This window comes from Armigeres subalbatus, chromosome 3, assembly GCF_024139115.2.
Source record: "Armigeres subalbatus isolate Guangzhou_Male chromosome 3, GZ_Asu_2, whole genome shotgun sequence".
Taxonomy (NCBI): domain Eukaryota; kingdom Metazoa; phylum Arthropoda; class Insecta; order Diptera; family Culicidae; genus Armigeres; species Armigeres subalbatus.
In genome coordinates this window covers 121,155,839-121,176,520 of record NC_085141.1, presented here as the reverse complement: position 1 = coordinate 121,176,520, position 20,682 = coordinate 121,155,839, and the positions used below count along the sequence as shown (strand labels likewise).

General features: G+C 43.2%; 1 protein-coding gene across 5 annotated transcripts in view; it reads right to left on the bottom strand.

The window, feature by feature from the left end:
• Positions 1-18,892, bottom strand: part of LOC134223251 (serine/threonine-protein kinase Pak) — a 180,291-nt gene extending 161,399 nt beyond the window's left edge. For 2 of the 5 annotated variants that reach the window (XM_062702393.1, XM_062702397.1), the window contains exons 1-2: positions 17,838-18,892; positions 3,173-3,869 (exon numbers count right to left, since the gene is read on the bottom strand). In XM_062702393.1, coding sequence (XP_062558377.1) covers positions 3,173-3,287 — 115 coding nt within the window. In that variant the 5' untranslated portion in view covers positions 3,288-3,869; positions 17,838-18,892. The remainder of the gene's footprint in view (positions 1-3,172; positions 3,870-17,837) is intronic. The other 3 variants (XM_062702394.1, XM_062702395.1, XM_062702396.1) reach the window with 3 other exon arrangements.
• Positions 18,893-20,682: the final 1,790 nt, after the last annotated feature.

Here is a 20,682-nt window from a genome sequence, read left to right as displayed (position 1 = left end):
CTTCATATTTATCCTTTTCGTCGTTTGGCCGTAACCATCTACGAAAATCCATTTGTTTGCCGAAAGTCATCTAACTAAATTCCATTTGGCCAAAAGCGACATACAGCCGAAAGAGATATTTGGCCGAAAAAGTTGTTTGCCCTAAGAGGTCATTGCTGTTTGGTCAAAGGGGTCGTTTCGCCAAAAATTTCGTTTGACCAAATTGAACATATGGTCGAAAATTCCGTTTGTTAGAAATGTTTGTTTGTCAGAAAGAGCCATTTGGCCCTAAAATATCCTTCTTGCAAAACAACAATTTTGGTCAAACGCCATTTTCTGCCAAATGACCTATTCGGATAAACGACATTTTTGGCAAAATGACCAATTCAGTCGAAAGACACTTTCGGCCGTATGTCCATTTCGGTCAAATATGTTTTACTTTCAAATGACAATTTGGGACAATTTTCTTTATTTGGGAGATTTTCAACTAAATCAAATTTAATCCTCTGTCCACAAAATCTCGTAGCCAAATAATTTAATTTCTGTTGGACACTTTTGCATCGGCGCGTAGAAAATCGAAGAATTTCAGAATTTCAAAAAATTTCTAGTTGAAATTCCAAGAATGTCAATAAGTTTTCAGTGGGAATTTCATAGAATTTCTCGATTGAGAACTTTTAAAATTTCCCTTTTATACTCCAAAGATAAACATCGCATATTGCCGCAAAGCACAAGGACCAAAAAGCCAAAATTTTTGGCTGTAGTCAACTCAATTTTAACCAAATTGTCACCTACACCCCTCAATTTTTCTTGCAAATTTTGAGCAATTTACTAAGGAAATTTATTTAAAAAACCCAGATTAATCCACCTACAGTGAGATTTTGACCCTTCCTTAGTTATAAGGAATTTTTTTCCAGACTCCAGTATTTAAAACGAGATAAAACTACTCAGCTTCCCACGGCGATTTACCGTGAAAGTAACAAAATAATTGCCTACCCAAAGGCGGATGTCATGGGTTCAGTGGCAACTCAACGAATGATAACGTACTGTACTTTATGTTGCTTATCTATTGTCGGCGTAGCACCAAGTTAGAATTCGGAAGTCGGGACTACCGAACCGAACTTTCTTCCGAAGTTTTATTTGTCAAACTACTTGATGCGTTGTTTAGCGCATCTTTAGGCGAATCCAGCGCACCGAAGTTGGGAAAGTTGCCTGTATCTGGAGAAAAATCCAACTTCGGTATAAAAAGCGGTATAAATTTATTCCGGATAGACAATATAAGGCGCTCGCCGGATTGAATAACTATTGTGACATGGTTAGTAACTATCGTAACGCTGGTTGCATATAATGTACTCGTAATTTCCAGAGACCTTGATATTAATTAAACCAGAACTAACTAAATCAGTCATTGATCTGAACAAAACTCAATAGCGTTCAATAATAACATATATTTCGCCTTATGAATGTCTAATTTGATAAAACTGAACTTGTTAAGTACCTTAAAAATGAGCTAGATTTTTATGGTAGTAAATTTCAAAATTTGCACACATACGCACACATACATGCATGCAAGTGATCTATTAGTGTCTCAAAACATGCTCACATTTGCTATCTAGCTTCCACTGAAAAAAATTTTGAAATCCCTTTCAATTTTTACGTTTTTGCTTTTCTGAGATTTATTTGTACATGCTTCTATATGTTCCTCAATTAAAATCATTTGTTTCTTTGAAACAAATCAGAAAAATAGGCATAATTCCATATCATATCATTTGTTATACTTATATTTTCAATGTCAAAGTGAATTTGTTTCAAACACCATACATTTTATTTAATAATTCACGAGATTTCTTGATAGATTAATACGTAACACACCTGCGTAACGCATACAAAGCGAAATTATAGACACTTCCGAAGGAAGGGTAAAAAACTGCTAAAAACCAAAAGATATTCTAGTAAAATCTGCAATAAAATCCAAGTGGAAATTTTGAACAATGTTTGAAAGTTTTCATTGAATACTTTCTTTCTTTTTCAACACAGAAGAATTTCCTAATGAAATCCATGATAGTTTTGAGCGGAAGTTGAGTGAAGTTCATTGGATTTTTCTGGAGAAATTCAAAAGATTATTTAGTTAAAGTCTTGCAAACAAAATCCGGAAAAATCCTGAAAAAACCAAACAAGTGAATCCGCTCTCCTTCTAACGTAGACATTTTAAAAACACCCCCCAAGAGTCTACGTGGTTTATGGACAGCGGATACGGATACGTGAATAATTCAGTGCTTCATCGAAACGCTCCAAAGCCATTACCATGGTATGGGTATTTTGTCATTGCGCAATTCCGGGCAATTAGAAAGCGAACTCCCTAACTAAGGTAGGCGTTATGGAAGGCGATATTTATACGTGACAAATCGCCTTTGATGATTTTTTTCCATTTTTTCCTAATAGCACGTCAGGAGACCTTGATTATTTGGCAGCGGAAATGGAAAAATGGAGATATGGGTAGATGGCAGCAGGTATCGTAAAGACTATGATGTCGACTAATGTCCAATCACTACTCGCTAAATGCACATACGTTTCGGATTGGGCTTCCGGAAAGCAATCTCTTCGTTTGCGGCGACTATCAGGATATCGAGCACGTCGTGTGGGGTGTGCGTCGAGTAACGTGGAACCAGATCTGAGTTGAAGGAAACGCTCCGCGTGGCTCCGAGAAAAGCAAATAAAACCCATTAGAAAAGTACCTTAATTATCGTAGATAGAAATATAATTTGAACTAAAGAACAACGGTATGTTCTTATATTGCTTCAATTCCGTACACATTACCCTTGAGAAGGTCAGGATTAAATAAATTAACTAAGAAAACAAGCTGCAAGATATTTTAAAACATAATTGAAGTATTATAATCATCATATTTTGCATAAAGCGTTTGAAATGCGATTTTCTCTTAGATGTTAAGTACCTTGCCATTAAAAAAACTTTTTCAACCAAGTTCCCAAGATGATTCCCTTTTGGAAGCATCTGCAAGCTCGTGAAATCGTTTGCACCTTCAACAATTTATAACATCTACCATCGCGTGAAATGTCGGCTGCAATCAAACAGTGAACACCTTCCATAATCGCGTAAGATATAGCCACTATAAGCAGATTCTGACCCAATCCGCACCATAATCCACAAACCCCCCGTACTAATCACAACAACTCACCTTTTGGCAGCGGTTTCATGTCGACCGGCGCGGCACTATCGATACGATCGCCGCCCCCACGATTGCTGGTAAGCCGTACCGGTGGTGCCGGTGGCTTGTCCTCTTCGCTGGACATTTTGCACTCCTACTTATTGCTCCGGTACTGCGCTATATGGAGCCCCCCTTCGAAACTAGGCGAACGAACCTAGACGGGAGGAAACACCGCCGTTTTCTTCACCGTTTGATTGGAACCCACTCTCACGGTGCCTTGTCACCAGGGCACCACACGACCACACCACACGAGTAAAAGCAGTTAGAGCTTTGCTTTCTTGCCGTTGTTATCGAATCGAACCTAGTCGCCAAAACCCCTAAACGAGATAATGGAACACTGGCGAAACGATACACACCCAAACGGAACTTCTTTTCTTATTTATTATCTTCTTCGCTACATGGATTTCTTAATACAGCTTTTATCGATAAACACACACCTTCACTTGGGCTCACTTGGCCAACGGGTATTGATTTTCAGCAGAAATACTGGCAACGGAAAAAAATAACACTGATTTACACTTAAAGAACGCGCCAGTGGTGTTGATTTACTTCCTCTGTACTTTTATATTTTCTTCCTTTTACTTTAGTTTTTCATTTTCGCGAATGCAATCCTGGACGAAACTTCGGTCGTGTTCATAGCAGAGCCATTCCAGTGTCGGTATCGCGTCTGAAAGAGATAAGCAGGGAAAAAAGATCCTATATGTTAGTCATTTTATGTAACGAAACAAGTATAGCATTTGGTGACTATGACAAGAGAAATTAAAAAACCCATCCACCTAGCAGTGGTCTTGACGGTAAAATTGTACTTTTACCGTTCATATGTTTTAGCTTTAATATGGTCTATCTAGCAATAATTGTTGTTCGGATTTTTATCATTGACAGGCTCAATTTAACAAAAACGAATCAAACATAAAATGCATCAATAAATCAGCATGTGCGTAAAATTACGAATTAGCGTCTGTACCGGAGCACCGTTTTAGGTATGCGATTTCAAATTAATATTACTTCCATTTTCCAAAAACTCAGTTTTACGACGAACAGCCCTTCTTTACTTCCTCCTCTTCGTCATCGATAACAGATTGCTTAACTTGATAACGGTTTAACGATTCATCAGTTGTTGATTATTCTGATTCATTTCTAGGAATACGACATAGGTAATAACTATTTTGATACGGTGTCAACTGATTCACTAATTCCTTCTAATCAAGTATATCGAATCGACGACGAAGTGATAGGCTATCAACCGACATTTTAACTCCATTATCAAATTCTGTGGAAAACTATTTTCGTTCGACTGAACTGCAAGTAGGGTCACAGCAGGTACTACCGTACTGCGGCTCAATTTCAAACCCACTCTGTCGCTGAAAGTCCAGTGCATTATGCCTACTGATATAACTTTTCGATGCTGTGAACCGCGGTGGAAGGATACTGCATCTATGAAAGCCTACAATGGGAATTGAATGTCAGACTGAAATGCCTTCTGTTACCCTACACTCCACATGTTCTTTGTAAATATTTAATGCATACTCATTTATCGTGAACCTGTGATTGACTTCGTGGTGATGGAAACGAACTGACATCGTCGCACCGGAAAAGGTTCATCTCGTTTGGCTAGCCCATGGTTTGAACTTTGCTTTCTGGTTTTATCAAAATCAGTGTGTCCCAAATATAGACACTATAGATTCCATAGACGAGCGGATGAAATAAATTCCAGCAAAATACCGTACTACCTCTATGGTCAGTTATTTATATTTAAAAGAGGCCATCATACGCCTTAGGTTACCGAAGAATTTCCAACCAATCCTGATTTTTTAATGGAATTTCTCAGCAAATGATAAATTCTTTGGGATTTGGAATTCATTCGGATGAATTTGTAAAACTCCACAGAATCCTTTTGTTTGCTAATTCCTATGGTGTTCTAAACGAATTAAGGTTTTTTGGGGTCATTCCTGAAGTAAGGTCACAAGATTTACATGCGTGACCAAAGATCAATCAGACTGCTTTAAATATGGTAAATGCCACAGACGCAACCAAAGACCAATCGGACTATTCTAAATATGATACAAGTCCTTTTTGATGTATAGAATAGAGTGTGTCAAAGGCATAGGTTCTCGGTCATCCAATAAATCACTGGATTAAGGCTTTAATATCCACACGAGTAACCGAAGATAAATCAGACGGTTTTAAATTTGTTGCATATCCTTTGTGATACATATACACTACAGTCGCCTCTCCACACCTCGAGTAAATTGGATAGTGAAACAATCCGTTCAGTACAGATTTTTACGTGTTTTGTATTGGACGTAGAACGATCGGAGATCGCGTCCAGAGGTGTTTTTTCAGTAAGCAGAATGTTCGGCCGGTCATCGAAATTTTGTTCTCCTTTGTGCGGGAAGCAGAACGATCGGCCGGTAACCGAAATTTTGTTCTGCTTCATGCGTGTGAGTAAGTTTCTAAGTAAAAGTATAAATCGCGTCCAGACATGTTTTCTTCAGTAAGCAGAACGATCGGCCGGTCATCAAAGTTTTGTTCTGCTTTGTGCGGAAAGCAGAACGATCAGCCGATCACCGAAATTTTGTTCTGCTTTGTGCGGCCTTAATAAAAAATATAAGTTTTGTTTTCATCGATCAAACTACACGCTATACACGGCATACCGTTTACCAAAACGAACCCTGCCACACTCCCTACCCCATATATCCAACATCCCAGTGATTTCTCGTGGAAGTGCAGATGACTTGTCCGGTTCTATCATTGCGAGTATCACGTCAACAATTTCCTACCTATTCCCTAATTGACCTGCATTCGGACACGGCCGGCGCTGGTATTGCTTATATTTGGGTCACCAGTTCTTACACATTGAAGATGATGTTAGTCCCAAACTTCATCTGTTGGTTCTCTGTGTAATTACAGCTGACCTGGCAATAACGGAGTAGCAACCGTGGGCGGTCAATCATGCTCATGCTCATGCTCAGTCGCCTCTCCACACCTCGATGTTGAAGGGACCATCGAGATAAGGAGAAATCGAGGAATTTAAAGAAAATTGATATGGGTACTAGATGGAAAAAAGCTAGTTGCTATGAGAAACGACAACAACACAAATGTCATTTGTTGTTTTGAATGTGTTTGTTATTGTCGCAAGGTGGTCTAGTAGTCTAGAGATTTCAATATACATATCGACATAGGGGGAGAAACAGAATAGGACCAGAACACATCGAGAGAGATATCGAGATAGGGAGGTTATCGAAATGTAGAAAACAAAAATGTACGTAAATTGAGAGATACCGTGGACCCCCGGTAATATGACCGCTTTTAATCTGAACACTTTTTAATTTGAACCCCGTTCGTTTGAACATCGTTCAAATTAAAAATTGTTCAAACGTCATCAATGTCTCAAAAGCATCAAGCATGTATTTTAAATCAGAACAAACCAGCAAAGTGAGCAGACAGAAACCAGTTTTCTGATGCAAATAGAGTAACCAGAAGTTCAAACTAAAAATGAACCCCGTTAATTTGAATGAGGTACAGTTCAAATTATCGGGGGTCCACGGTACATAAAATAGAACGAGTTCACAAAAATATTCCTAGTCATCAAAGAATCCGGAGGTTAAACAGCCACCAGAAATTCGAGACATTAAAGAAATGGAGCAAGTGTACTGTGCTAATAACACATATTATATCTTTGCGTAGTTAATTCGTTCATGTAAGGGCCACGTGCCTCAGCCTGACATGTGTAGGAACATAAAAGGGATCCTTTTTACTAACAAGCGTGGTGGTGGCAGCGCTACGAAGAACAGCTGGATGGCGATGTGGCAGACATCGATGGCAGTATGGTGACGCGTGCATTCAAAGGTTTCTCAGCTCCAAATCTCAAGGAAGTCCAGGTTAAGATTGGTCGGTTGAAAAGCTACTCAGCCTCTGGCGTTGGTTTCGATGGCCAAGAACCAATGTTGTGCAGTCCACACATTCTATTCTATGTAATACAAAGAGGACATCTTCTTCTTCTTCTTCTTCTTCTTCTTCAATGGCTCTACATTCCAACTGGAACTTGGCCTAGCTTTTCAACTTAGTATTCTATTAGCAATTCCTCAGTTGTTAATTGAAAGCTTTTTCTATGCCCGCCATTGCATGAGTATGTATCTTGTGTGGCAAGTACAATGGATACACTATGCTCAGGGTGTCGAGAATGTTTCCAACCCGAAAACATCCTAGACCGGACCGAGAATCGAACTCGCCATCTCCGGATTGGCAATCCTACGCCTTTGCTCGCAAGGCTACTGGAGACCAAAGAGGACATATACCATTTCATTTATTTAGTCTACATCTAAACAGATAACACTGAATCAACAATTTGACGCCACAATACACGGTTCGAGCTCGAGGCCGCATCTCTCCATCCTCGAATGCGCCCCACGCTCGCCAAGTCGTTTTGCACCTGGTCTGCCCACCTCGCTCTCAGTGCACCACGCCGTCTCGTACCTGCCGGATCGGAAAAACACCATCTTTGCAGGGTTGCTGTCTGGCATTTTTGAAACATGCCCTGCCCATCGTATCCTTCCGGCTTTGGATACTGGGTACGCCGTAGAGCTGGGCGAGCTCGTGGTACATTCTTCGCCGTCACACACCGTCTTCTTGCACACCGCCAAAGATAGTCCTAAGCAACCGTCTCTCGAATACTTCGAGTGCTTGCAAGTCCTCCTCGAGTATTGTACAAGCATGTATTTTGTCTTCGATGTATTCACCACCAGTTTTACTTTTGTTGCTTCATGTTTCAGGCGGGTGTACAATTTTGCCCCCTTTGCAAATGTTCGGCCGACAATGTCCGTGTCATCCGCGAAACAAATAAATTGACTGGATCTGTTGAAAATCGTACCCCGGCTGTTACACCCGGCTCTCCGCATGACACCTTCTAGCGCAATGTTGAACATCAGGCACGAAAGTCCATCACTTTTTCTTAGTCCCCGGCGCGATTCGAACGATCTGGAGTGCTCGCCCAAAATCTTCACACAGTTTTGCACACTATTCACCGTTGCTTTGATCATTCTGGTAAGCTTCCCAGGGAAGCTGTTCTCGTCCATAGTTCTCAATAGCTCTACGCAGTCTGCGGTGCGTTGGGACCTGGTATTCACGGCATTTTTTAAGAATGTGCCGTACAGTAAAGATCTAATCCGTTGTCAAGCGGCCGTCAACAAAACCGGCTTGATAACTTCCCACGAGCTCATTCACTAATAATGACAGACGACGGAAGGTGATCTGGGATATCACTTTGTAGGCGGCATTGAGGATGGTGATCGCTCGAAAGTTCTCACATTCCAGCTTGTTGCCTTTCTTGTAGATGGGGCATATGACCCCTTCCTTCCACTCCTCAGGTAGCAGTTTCTCAGATCCTGACTATCAGTTTGTTCAGGCAAGAAGCCAGCTTTTCCGGGCCCATCTTGATGAGCTCAGCTCTTACACCATTCTTACCAGCTACTTCATTGGTTTTAAGCTGTTGGATGGTATCCTTAACTTCCTTCAAGGTGAGGGCTGTGTTAAATGTTCCCCGTAGTGCTGCTTCCACCTTTCAATCACCACACGTTCGTCCGTCAAAATGCGCCCATCCTTATCCCTTCACATGTCGGCTCGCGGCACGAAGCCTTTGCGGGATGCATCAGTTTGCTCCAGTCGCTCTAGGTCGTACCGCGGCGGCCATCGGCACCGAACATTGTTGATGACGGATAATTTTGGGCGCAGTTTAACCATCACCAGATAGTGGTCAGAGTCGATGTTGGCGGAGAAGTACCGTCCATCAATCAGAACGTGGTCGATTTGTGATTCTGTCTGCCGTGGTGATCTCCAGGTGTACCGATACGGCTGTGTTGGAAGTAGGTGCTGCGAATGGCCATATTCTTGGAGACGGCAAAATCAATTAGTCGTAGACCGGTTTCGTTCGTCAGCCGGTGGGCGCTGAACTTTCCAATCGTCGGTCTAAACTCCTCCTCTTGGCCAACCAGAGCATTCAAATCTCCTATGATGATTTTGACGTCGTGGCTTGGGCAGCTGTTGTACTCACGTTCCATCTGAGCTTAGAATGCGTCCTCATCATCATCAGTGTTTCCGGAGTGTGGGCTATGGACGTTGATTATGCAGAAGTTGAAGAACCGACCTTTGATCCTCAACCTGCAAATTCTCTCATTGATCGGCCACCACCAGATCACACGCCTTTGCATATTGTCCATCACTATGAAAGCTGTTCTCAACCCGTGTGTGTTGTTGCAGCTCTGGTAGATGGTATTTTTTTTTAACGAAGGTAATGGAAATCTGCAACCAAACACCCGGGGAGGTGAACCCAGGTAATGTGTGGATGGGATCACCACTCCCGACCAGGCATTGGAAAAAATCAGATCATGAGTAAAAATCGGCTAAATTCAAGCCAACTTGATGCTCTACTGCGGCCTAATCGATGATGCTTTCTAGATCATTGAAATTTGGCGTTCGTTGATTCAATGTTTAAAGATCTTCATCGCTCATAATCGTTGTTTGGTATCCATCTGAGCAAGCCTGTTCGCTCACTGGCATAGGATGCAATGATTGAAGTCGATCAATGCTCGTCCGCTTCACTCACGTTTTCAATGCCTGCTCCCGACCCACTAAAACCAACTCCTTCCTCTCCACTCTCTTGACATTCAGTCTCTCACTCAGTGGTGGGGATTGTAATACCCCCATCTCCCATTTGTATCCACTCTGTGCACCTCCTGTGCATCGTTTGTGCGTGGAACACACGGCACGTCACGCGTGCCTAACTCTCACCTACCCGGGCTTGGTTACTGCCAACATGGTGTCGGACAGGTACTTTGCAGGCAGTACCCCCTATTGATATTTCGAAGCCCAGATAGTCCTCAATCAGTGTGATAGTCTCTCCATCCTGCAACGGAGTGGCATCACTTACCTTACATCTCTCCAATTTCTGAGGTGCCGCAGAAGCATCAACTCCCCGACACTCCTGCCAGGCATAGCGAGACTTTCGTGTCCCCTAATTCTGAGGTGCCGCAAAGGTATCTGCCCCCCGACACTCCTGCCAGGCCTCACCAGACTTCAGTCATTCTAACACTACCGAACATGCGTACCATGCGAGGCTTATTTGTGTGCTCACCCATACACTTGGTCCCTCACTTTGTGGGGGTATTACGAGTTATACCCCCAACTTCCATTCGCTTGCACCACATGTGCATCACTTGGAGGTGTGTGTGGGTACCATCCACTGCCACCCGCTTGCCGCCGAAGGAGCCCTCACTCTGTGAAACCTCCACAGGCTGCGGTAACGACCTAGCTAATTGTTTCACCCCCGAGGTCATTCATCATTAGGGGTTAGGGTCGCCATATTGTCAGCTTCAGTGTTGTACTGAGCCTGCCAATATGGCCGGGTTTACACCGTTGGTAGCGAGTGAACAGATTGTTTAAAAAAATCAAGTACATATTTTATATTTGGATATCGCGGAATATTCTTGGTGCAGATTTCTATTTTGCCTCTATTTGGGAAACGCTATAGTAAAAAAAAATATATTTACCGCATGTGGATATGAGGTTTTCATTGTTGTCAGTGAATATAAATAAACTTCTCGTTGAAAAGTTTTCATAATCCAACAAATTGTAAATTTAAAACTTTTGCATTGGGGGATAGTAATGTGGAACACAACATCAATATGAATTTTCCTGTATACAGGTGTGACCAATTCTTTCTCGTTAACTTGGGCCGCATTATGACCGTTATTACTGAGAGTTGCCAAACATCCAATTAGAAATGCCCGAAAAGGTGGAAAATGATTAGAAGACGAAGAAGATAATTCAAACTTGTGGTTTTATGCAATACGTGCTACTAGGTACAAAGTAGTGTGTTATAGTCCCATACCTTACACTACTAGTGACTGTAATTTGCCAATCTCCACTACCAGTAGAGCAATATGGTGGAATGGAGGAATTTCAAGGTCCCACACGTGAGGAATGGGAGTAGAAGCGACTTTATCAAATCGATAGCCTTCTCATGTAGGTATCGAGATAAGCGCTCTTCGCCAATAATATTCCGATGGGTAGGGGAAGTGATTCGGTTGTGGGCACCCCTACGTATCTTTGGACAGAAAGCAGATGCTGTCATTTTGACAACTGCTACAATAACACAATGTTTTGTGCTGTAACACAAAACTTGATGTACAGCTCTACTTTGTACTATAAACAATTTTTTACGTGGAAATAAAAATGGCAGTTTTCTATACCGTTCTCAAATTTTCATAAAGTGGAGTGATTTAATTGAAAAAGTTAGAAGCAATGCGTATGTATACAGTAAATTTAATCTATTTTGAACTTCAAATGCGATTGCCATCAAAATATTAGCACTAAAATTTTTGCATCACATTCCAAAAAGGTTGCGCAAAATTCGATTGTCGTCACTCTTTCTTTGTTGATAAATAGTTCAATATCGCTATGGATATTACCTAACTTATTTTAAGGTGACTCGGGGAAGAACTACACACCGTGTTGTTTTTCCTATCTTTTATCTCTTTCTAGCGTTATCACCTCGTAACTTTGGAGCGGCGTATTACGGTTTTTAGTTGTTTGATGTAACTGTAAATGTATCAGCATGTAGATGGCGAGTAAGCACGCGTCGCTGATGCTTTTTCAAAATCATATTTGTTGTAGAAATAAAATTAAGCATTCAATGATGAAAATGATGACGGTTTAATGATTGTTCGTGCTTCCCGTATCCCCTTAATGACGTTTTTTTTTGCAGTTTTTTGTATTTATTTTGATATAATTGATTGAAACAATTAAGTTTATTTTTTTGCTCGCAACAAGTTACATTCGACGTGGAATCGTGTCCTATTGTTTACCATTGAAATTTGGGTCAACCGGACAGTACCCTCTGAAGTTATTGAAAAATCATCGTTTTGTTTCGTTGAGTCCCTTTTCGAGAAAAAAAAAGTGAATTTTTTCTTTAATGCAGGGATTTAATATTCGGCCAACGCCTAACAATATAACCTTTGTCATCAGGATAGCTTCTTACTGACAAACGCACCTCGCAACAAGCCTTTGTCAAAACTTAAGCACAATATGACAAGAATCATTTGCCTTGCATGCTCTGATACTTCCGAGAATACGATACTATTTCTGTAATCAGGGTTAGACTCTCGGAACGACAAATACTGGGTAAAGCGTACCATTGGTACTTCGCATATCTGAAGGAATAAAATAGATCCCATCGCGCGGTCCTTAGCCTTTTACCCAGCAACTCTTATTCCTACCTCCTCGTGGCGCTGGCCGGGATACGACCAACCTTAGGGAAGATCGGGTAACCAACCCCGGTGGGAACTATGGTCATATGCTGACAGAGAAGGGAAAGGGTTTGCTCCTCTCCGGAGGTGCAAATCTTAATGAGCATCTGTTAGGGGCGGCTGATCATCGTCCGAATGCCAGCGAGAGACTCTGAGTGGAACTGTGCACCATGGTTCATCGTAAATAAAGTGGAATGGTCCTCCGGAAATTTAGGGGGTTTTGTGTCAGGCCCTGCAAGCCGGCCTTTGAAATAACTCACGCGACGAATAATCAACAAGAGAATACGTACCGGAACAATCGGCGACGACCACTGCGACGAAAAGGGACTAGCGATTAGAAACTCGGTTCGTGGAACTGTAAATCTCTCAACTTCATCGGAAGCACACGCATACTCGCCGATGTCCTCAAGGGCCGAGGATTCGGTACCGTAGCGCTACAGGAGGTTTGTTGGAAGGGATCAACGGCGAGAACATTTAGGGGTAATCATACCATCTACCAGAGCTGCGGCAACATACACGAGCTGGAAACAGATTTCATGGGCGATATGCAAAGGCGCGTGATCGGGTGGTGGCTGATCAATGAGAGAATGTGCAGGTTGAGGATCAAAGGCCGGTTCTTCAACTTCAGCATAATCAACGTCCATAGCCCACACTCCGGAAGCACTGATGATGATGAGGACTCATTATACGCTCAGCTGGAAGGTGAGCTACCCAAGCTACGACGTCAAAATCATCATAGGAGATTTGAATGCTCAGGTTGGCCAAGAGGAGGAGTTCAGACCGACGGTTAGAAAGTTCAACGTGACCCCTCCCCAGCTGTCTGCGAGTCAGGGAGAACTGCCTAGGGCGTGGTGGGATTTAGCAGTGGGCTCTGCTAAAATCCCTCCCAAAAAACCACAAGTGCCCGTAAGCAGACTCTATCAAAGCGACTGTGTGCCGCTTCAAAAGCACAAGCCCAGGGAGTGCCAATTGGCATGTGGAGTGTCCCTACTTCGGTAGGGTAGCGCGTGAGCTGCTTCGGCAGGGAGTGAGTGATCTGGTTGTGCTGAGGCAGGAGTGTCATAGCGTGTCGCCGCTATTGTCACCTCGAAGCGCAGCAGAAGTCTGAGTATGGACTGCATGCTGAGGTAGGAGTCGAGGTATCCCATCGACACCTCGAGGCATTGCAGTGGAGTGTTAGAGTGAGCACCCGAAAAGGGTCACATGGAGCGAATGGTCTTTGGAGAAGCTGCTTCGGCGGCAGGGTAGTAGTGGGTTGTACCCACACACCTACAGTTGTGCACATGTGGTGCATGGGGAGTGTCCCTGCTTCGGCAGGGTAGCGTGGTCTGCTTCGGCAGTGGTGTGATTGATCTGCTCGTGCTGAGGCAGGAGTGTCGTAGCGTAATATCTGTAGGCCCAGGCAGTTACCGCTATTGACACCTCGAGGCATGGCAGCGGAGCGTCCGGGAGAGCATCCAAGTAAGACTCAAATGGAGTGAATGGTGTGCGAGCACCCAAGTCAGTCTCGCGTGGGACGAGTGCCTGTGTGAGCGATAATGAGCGAGTACGCTTAGTACTGCCGTCCCCCCAGAAGTAGTACTGCGAGGTAGTTCCTGGGGGAAACGATGGTGGAGCCCAAGGGAGTTTAGTCGGTATTACCGGTATGGTCGAGTCCGACACTCCAGTACACTTCCGTGTGGTAGTTTGGCAACTACAATGCACGTGTACTGGGTTAGTGTGTAAATGCATTCTCCCTTGTAAAAAAAAAAAAAAAAAAGTTCAACGTAAACCGACTGACGAACGAAAACGGCTACGACTAATTGATTTCGCTGCCTCCAAGCATATGGCCATTCGCAGCACCTACTTCCAACACTGCCTTCCGTATTAGTAAGCCTTAAGATCACCACTGCAGACAGAATTACAAATCGACCACGTTCTGATTGACGGCACTTCTCCGACATTATTGACGTCAGGACATATCGTGGCACTAACATCGACTCTGACCACTATCTGGTGATGGTTAAACTGTGCCCAAAAATATCCGTCATCAACAATGTTCGGTACCGATGACCGCCGCGGTACGACCTAGAGCGATTGAAGCAACCTGATGTCACCACTGCATACGCGCAACATCTTGAGGCAGCGTTGTCGAAAGAGGGTGAGCTCGATGGGGTCCCTCTTGAGGACTGCTAGAATATAGTTAAAGCAGCCATTAACTACGCAGCGGAGAACAACGTCGGGTATGTAGGACGAAGTCGACGGAACGATTGGTTCGACGAAGAGTGCAGACAGATTCTGGAGGAGAAAAACGCAGCGCGGGCGGAAGCGGAGACAGCAGATAAGGATGGGAGCATCTTGACGGACGAACGTGTGGTGATCGAAAGGTGGAAGCAACCCTACGATGAACATTTAAATGGCGCTGAGAAGGTCAAGGCAGCGGACGATGGAAGCCAACCAGCTAAGAAAGTTAAGGATGCCATCCAGCACCTAAAGACCAATAAAGCAGCTGATAAGGATGGTATCGGAGCTGAGCTCATCAAGATGGGCCCGGAAAAGCTGACCACTTGCCTGCACAAACTGATAGTCAGAAGAGCGATCATCATCCTTAATGCCGCCTACAAAGTGATATCCCAGATCATCTTCCGTCGTCTGTCACTATTAGTGAATGAGTTCGTGGGAAGTTATCACCGGCTTCGTTGACGGCCGCTCGACAACGAGCCAGATCTTTACTGTACGGCAAATCCTTCAAAAATTCCGTGAATACCAGGTCCCAACGGTCATCTGTTCATTGATTTTAAGGCGGCATACGACAGTATAGACCGCGTAGAGCTATGGAAAATTATGGACGAGAACAGCTTCCCTGGGAAGCTTACCATACTGATCAAAGCAACGGTGGATGGTGTGCAAAACTTTCGGGCTGTTCGGGTTCGGGAGGTTTCGGGCGAACACTCCAGTTCATTCGAATCGCGCTGGTGACTAAGACAAGGTGATGGTCGTGCCTGTTGTTCAACATTACGCTAGAAGGTGTCATGCGGAGAAACAGCCGGGGTACGATTTTCAACAGATCCAGTCAATTTATTTGTTTCGCGGATGACATGGACATTGTCGGCCGAACATTTGCAAAGATGGCAGAACTGTACACCCGCCTGAAACGTGAAGCAATAAAATTTGGACTGGTGGTGAATGCGTCAAAGACAAAGTACATGCTTGTGGGCGGAATCGAACGCGACAAGGCCCGCCGGGGATGCAATGTTACGATAGACGGGGATACCTTCGAGGTGGTCGAGGAATTCGTTTACCTTGGATCCTTGCTAACGGCTGATAACAATGGTAGTCGTGAAATACGGAGGCGCATCATCTGTGGAAGTCGGGCTTACTACGGGTTCCAGAAGAAACTGCGGTCTAAAAAGATTCACCACCGCACCAAACATGTCATGTCATTCATTTCTTTAGTTTACATCTAAGCAAATAACACTGAATCAACTATTTGACGCCATAATACACGGTTCGAGCCCGCATCTCTCCATCCTCGAATACGCCTTACACTCGGCAAGTCGTTTTGCACCTGGTCTGCTCACCTCGCTCGCTGCGCTCCATGCCGTCTCGTACCTGCTGGATCGGAAGCGAACACCATCTTTGCAGGAATGCTGTCCGGTATTCTTGCAATATGCCCTGCCCATCGTACCCTTCCGGCTTTAGATACCTTTTTGATATTGGGTTCGCCGTAGAGCTAGGCGAGCTCGTGGTTCATTCTTCGTTCATTCCACAACGTCTTCTTGCATACCGCCATAAATGGTCCCAAGCACCCGTCTCTCGAGTACTCCGAGTGCTTGCAAGTCCTCCTCGATAATTGTCCATGCTTCATGTCCGTAGAGGACTACCGGTCTTATCAGTGTCTTGTAAATGTGTCATGTTATTTATTGATATTTTGTATTGATATTTCATTAATATGGTATTCACTAATATTATGCAAGGGTCTTATAGGGTAACGGGATGTAATGTTAGCGTAGGGTGTAACGTTGACTCATCACGCAAATTAATCAATTTATCGTATTAAATCATATTAATTTCAAATCATATTAAATTCACAATTTTCATGAGTTAGCAAAAAGAATAACCAAAACATTTTGGGACAATATTAGGAGTACTTGTTGCCATATTTCGACATACGATTTTCATTTGAAGCAGCTCATTATAATAAATTGTCTTTTTTATGGCTTTTACAAACGACTTATAGTGAATAATGTACCAGCATTTCATGGGCTGAAAAATCATCCACCACCAGAGCTAAGATTAGAAAAATTTGCTTGTTTTCGACTCCTTGGCGCAATAACCAAAAGTAAGCAAGCCGTTTGTTGGCATAGTTTAGGGTAGAGCTTCAATATATGAAGTAAAAATTTACAACCGTAAATGTGTTCAACCACAGCATAATAGGCTAAGGTTTGAGCCATATACCCTATAGCACTTAAATTAAATTTGGCATCCGCTGATTGCGAGAAGAACAATTTAAATGTTATTAACAAAACTGATTTAAAAATCAATTGATTTTTCAGTTGTAATAAAATGCATGATAAATAATTTCTCACTAACTTAACTTGAGCATGGAGCGTTTTGCCCTATCCCATCCCCACAGATTATGGGCAATCAAACTTTATGCGGTTTGCTCATGAGTGACTAATCTCGCTCGATTGCCAGTCTGTATGTAGCCAACCGGGCGATGGCCAGGGCAGCAGATTCCCCTGATGGATAATGTCTTGCAGTGATGCACATTATTACTTTGGAGGAAGATTCTTTACAATCCATAAGTCAGGGTTGGCTGGTGCTCCAGCTAGCGCGCTCGGACTGTCTTCCTCCAATCTACACGGTATGTGCTTAGGACGCCAAGGCAAGACGTCTATGATGCGTACGACGTCGACGTCGGCATCTAAGACGATGATGATGATGATGTTGAAGGCGGAACGCTGAACGGATCTCGCAGCGCAGCACTTAAGAGATTTATTTATATTTTTAACTTGGTTGTTTTCTTTATGCTTATTCCACACTCACCGCATACATGGCGCGTCTGACGGCTCGGTTTGACTGTGTCACCGCTCTTTGCTGTTATTTTCTTTTTTTAGAAGAAAATATAAAAGAGACTGTCCATAGTGTGAAAATGTGCCCCGAACATAATCGATTCCAGTAGGAAGTTATGAGCAATGTGCCTGTTGTCTTGTCATTTGGAATTCTGAAGAGAGAAGTCGTATATTTAATGTCGTATACGAGCTTCCGAGTCCTGTCCAGTGCGACTGCATTTGTTCACCTTTATGTCTTTGATTGTTTTGTGACCAAGAGATGATGACTCAGACACTTACCGATTGCGAATTCCTCCCAACCTTCGTTGCTTCGTTCGTCTAGTGCAGTTGGTTTTCTTCCTTTTTATCCGAGAATGGAGAACCGGAATGTGTGCACAAAAGTACGGAGTCAAGCAGCACAGGACGAAGAAGAAGCAGAGTCGCAGCAGCAAAAATCAATCAAATAGGAATCTCATAGACTTTTTTTTCTTGGTGTGCGTGCCTGTGTCGGGTAATGACAGTTCTCCAGCGATTAAACCACTATGGACATAATGTCCCAAATATTGATCAACTATTTACAGATCTTTGCACAATCAATGCAGATTTTTTTCACATGACACGATGACTGCATCCAAGTTATTATCCCACTCAACTTTGAGGATTATTAGGCTCATTTGCAACAAGCCATGTATGCAATTTTTTTTACTCACACTCACGCCATTCACTCTTCTGGTACAACTTTTCTTCTTCCCCTATTGCGGTGCATGCGTTTCACTCTTTTCACTAGCCTGCCTTATTCCCTTGGCCCATTCAAGTTGCCACCATTGATTGATTGGATTGGCCCCGTAACTCGAGTTTTCCGATTAACTCGCTATATATCACCCGGAGGATCGCCACCGACTCATGTATCCTTCAGGCGAGCGAAACCAAGCAGAAAAAACTTTGTCTCACATCGAAAAAAGCCATTCACGACACTCTACTACACAAAAAGGGAACCCAAAGTGGTGGAAAAACTTTACACTCCGAACAGACCCACTCCCTCACAATGTCAAGGAAACCTCCAGGAGCAGGGGGACTTCATCGATTACCGTTCAGGGTAGCCCTCATGGGGGTTCGCAAAGACTGCACTTCCGTAGGCGCTGGACACCGCCAAGTAGCGAAACCACTGACCGGAACTTCGCGACTTCCGCGGCAGGATTTTCTCGGATCGTCGCTTCACCACTATGGTTGGAGCACACAGAGATGGCTGCGATTCTCGCCTGTCTCGTCGATGGCTGTGTGTTCTGACTCTATCCGTGCGTCCGCAAAACCGTACACTGGGCGAGATGATTCTTATGGATTCTTTCTTTCTGGTTTCTGTACGCGTGAGTGTGCGAGACCATTCTGCTGTCAAAGCCGGTGGCGACCTCTTGACAGATGGGAACGGGTGACGGGCGAACTAGTGGATACAGTGGATGGTGAGCCGTACCATTTGCCAGCACGTGAGAGTGAGATGTAGCGAAACTGTTCGAATGGAATACAGCGAGGGGTGGGTCGTGAAATCATATAAAAATTTAAAACGATTGTTTGTTTCGGTGTAAATGTTGTTATAACGTGGAGTGTTTTGAATCATTTGTTATGCTCGACTGGATTAAGACTGAAGGTTTGGTAAACAAAAGCGTTATAGTTTGCGGTTGGCAGAGGTTATTTACACCTCTTTGCGCCAGTCCTTATGGGCTGGACAAGAATTACGCTCGAAAGAACGGAATAAATAGATGTAATAACTAAGATTGGTATGTAGGGGGCCCTCCTTAGCCGTGCGGTAAGACGCGCGGCTACAAAGCAAGACCATGCTGAGGGTGGCTGGGTTCGATTCCCGGTGCCGGTCTAGACAATTTTCGGAAATTGTCTCGACATAGAGGGGCATAAAAGTATCATCATGTTAGCCTCATGATATACGAATGCAGAAATGGTAACTTGGCTTAGAAACCTCGCAGTTAATAACTGTGGAAGTGCTTAATGAACACTAAGCTGCGAGGCGGTAATGTCCCAGTGGGGGATGTAATGCCAACGAAGAAGAAGATGTAGCTTGGACTGTAACAAAGAATCACCCAACACAGCTCTATGTCCTTGCACTTTGGAATCCTGTGGCTGTACTTTACATACACAGAGTGTGCAAGAGTTTTCCTATAGACTGATTCATACCACACATCTTCCCTCTACTTTTACACAAAAAAAGTCGTTGGTAAAATTAAGAGACGTTGGTAAAATGAAGAAAACCAGTTAGTGATTCAGAAGAAAGTATGAGATTGTTAAATCTATCATTGCAAAAATGTCACTTCAGTATTCATTGACAAGAGCCGACTTCCCGAGTAGCACAATTTAGAGCGATTTGGTTGCAACAACTCATATATGACTGGATTCGGTCGTGACAGCGCAGCTCTTTTATGACAAATGTACTGCTTGGATTCTCAAAATGACAACTTCCTCTCAAACTGATTGTGTGTTTTACTTGCCAAAATTACATTTTCCTCTCAAAACTAAGGGTCTGTCTCATTTGGAGAATTAAACTTAAAAGTGACAGTTCGAAAATTAAAAAATCACCCCGTTATAAGAATGGCTGGTGCTACCCAGCAATTCCAACAGGACATCGATGGAAAATGATTCGATATCTGTCAAAAGTAATCTTGCTCTGCGAGCAGGGTTATTTGATAATTATTGAAATGTCACTTTTAAGTTTAATTTCAGTTTAATTATCCAATTGAGACAGACCCTAAATGTGTATTTCAAATTTGAACCAACTGTGATGCTTTTGAAACAACAAGTGAGTGCTTCATATTTCAATGAAACGCCAAAATGAATTTTTACTTTTAGTTAAATGGAAGTGGGAGTAGGCTGGCCACACCTTACGAAGGGGTGGCAACAAAATCTGTAAACAAATATTATACTGGAGCCCGGCTGTACATCGTAGCAGAGGCAGCAATAACTATTTGAGACCTCTTATATCTACACACTCTGCATTACTCCAGCTCTAGTTAGCCCGTCTTGAGAGCGACCAGCAACTCCAACTACGAGGCTCTTCACGATCACATGACCATGGATCCATTTGAAAATTTCCAAAAAAAGTCAATCTGTACTAGTACTCTGTACTCCGGTTTACTGCAAT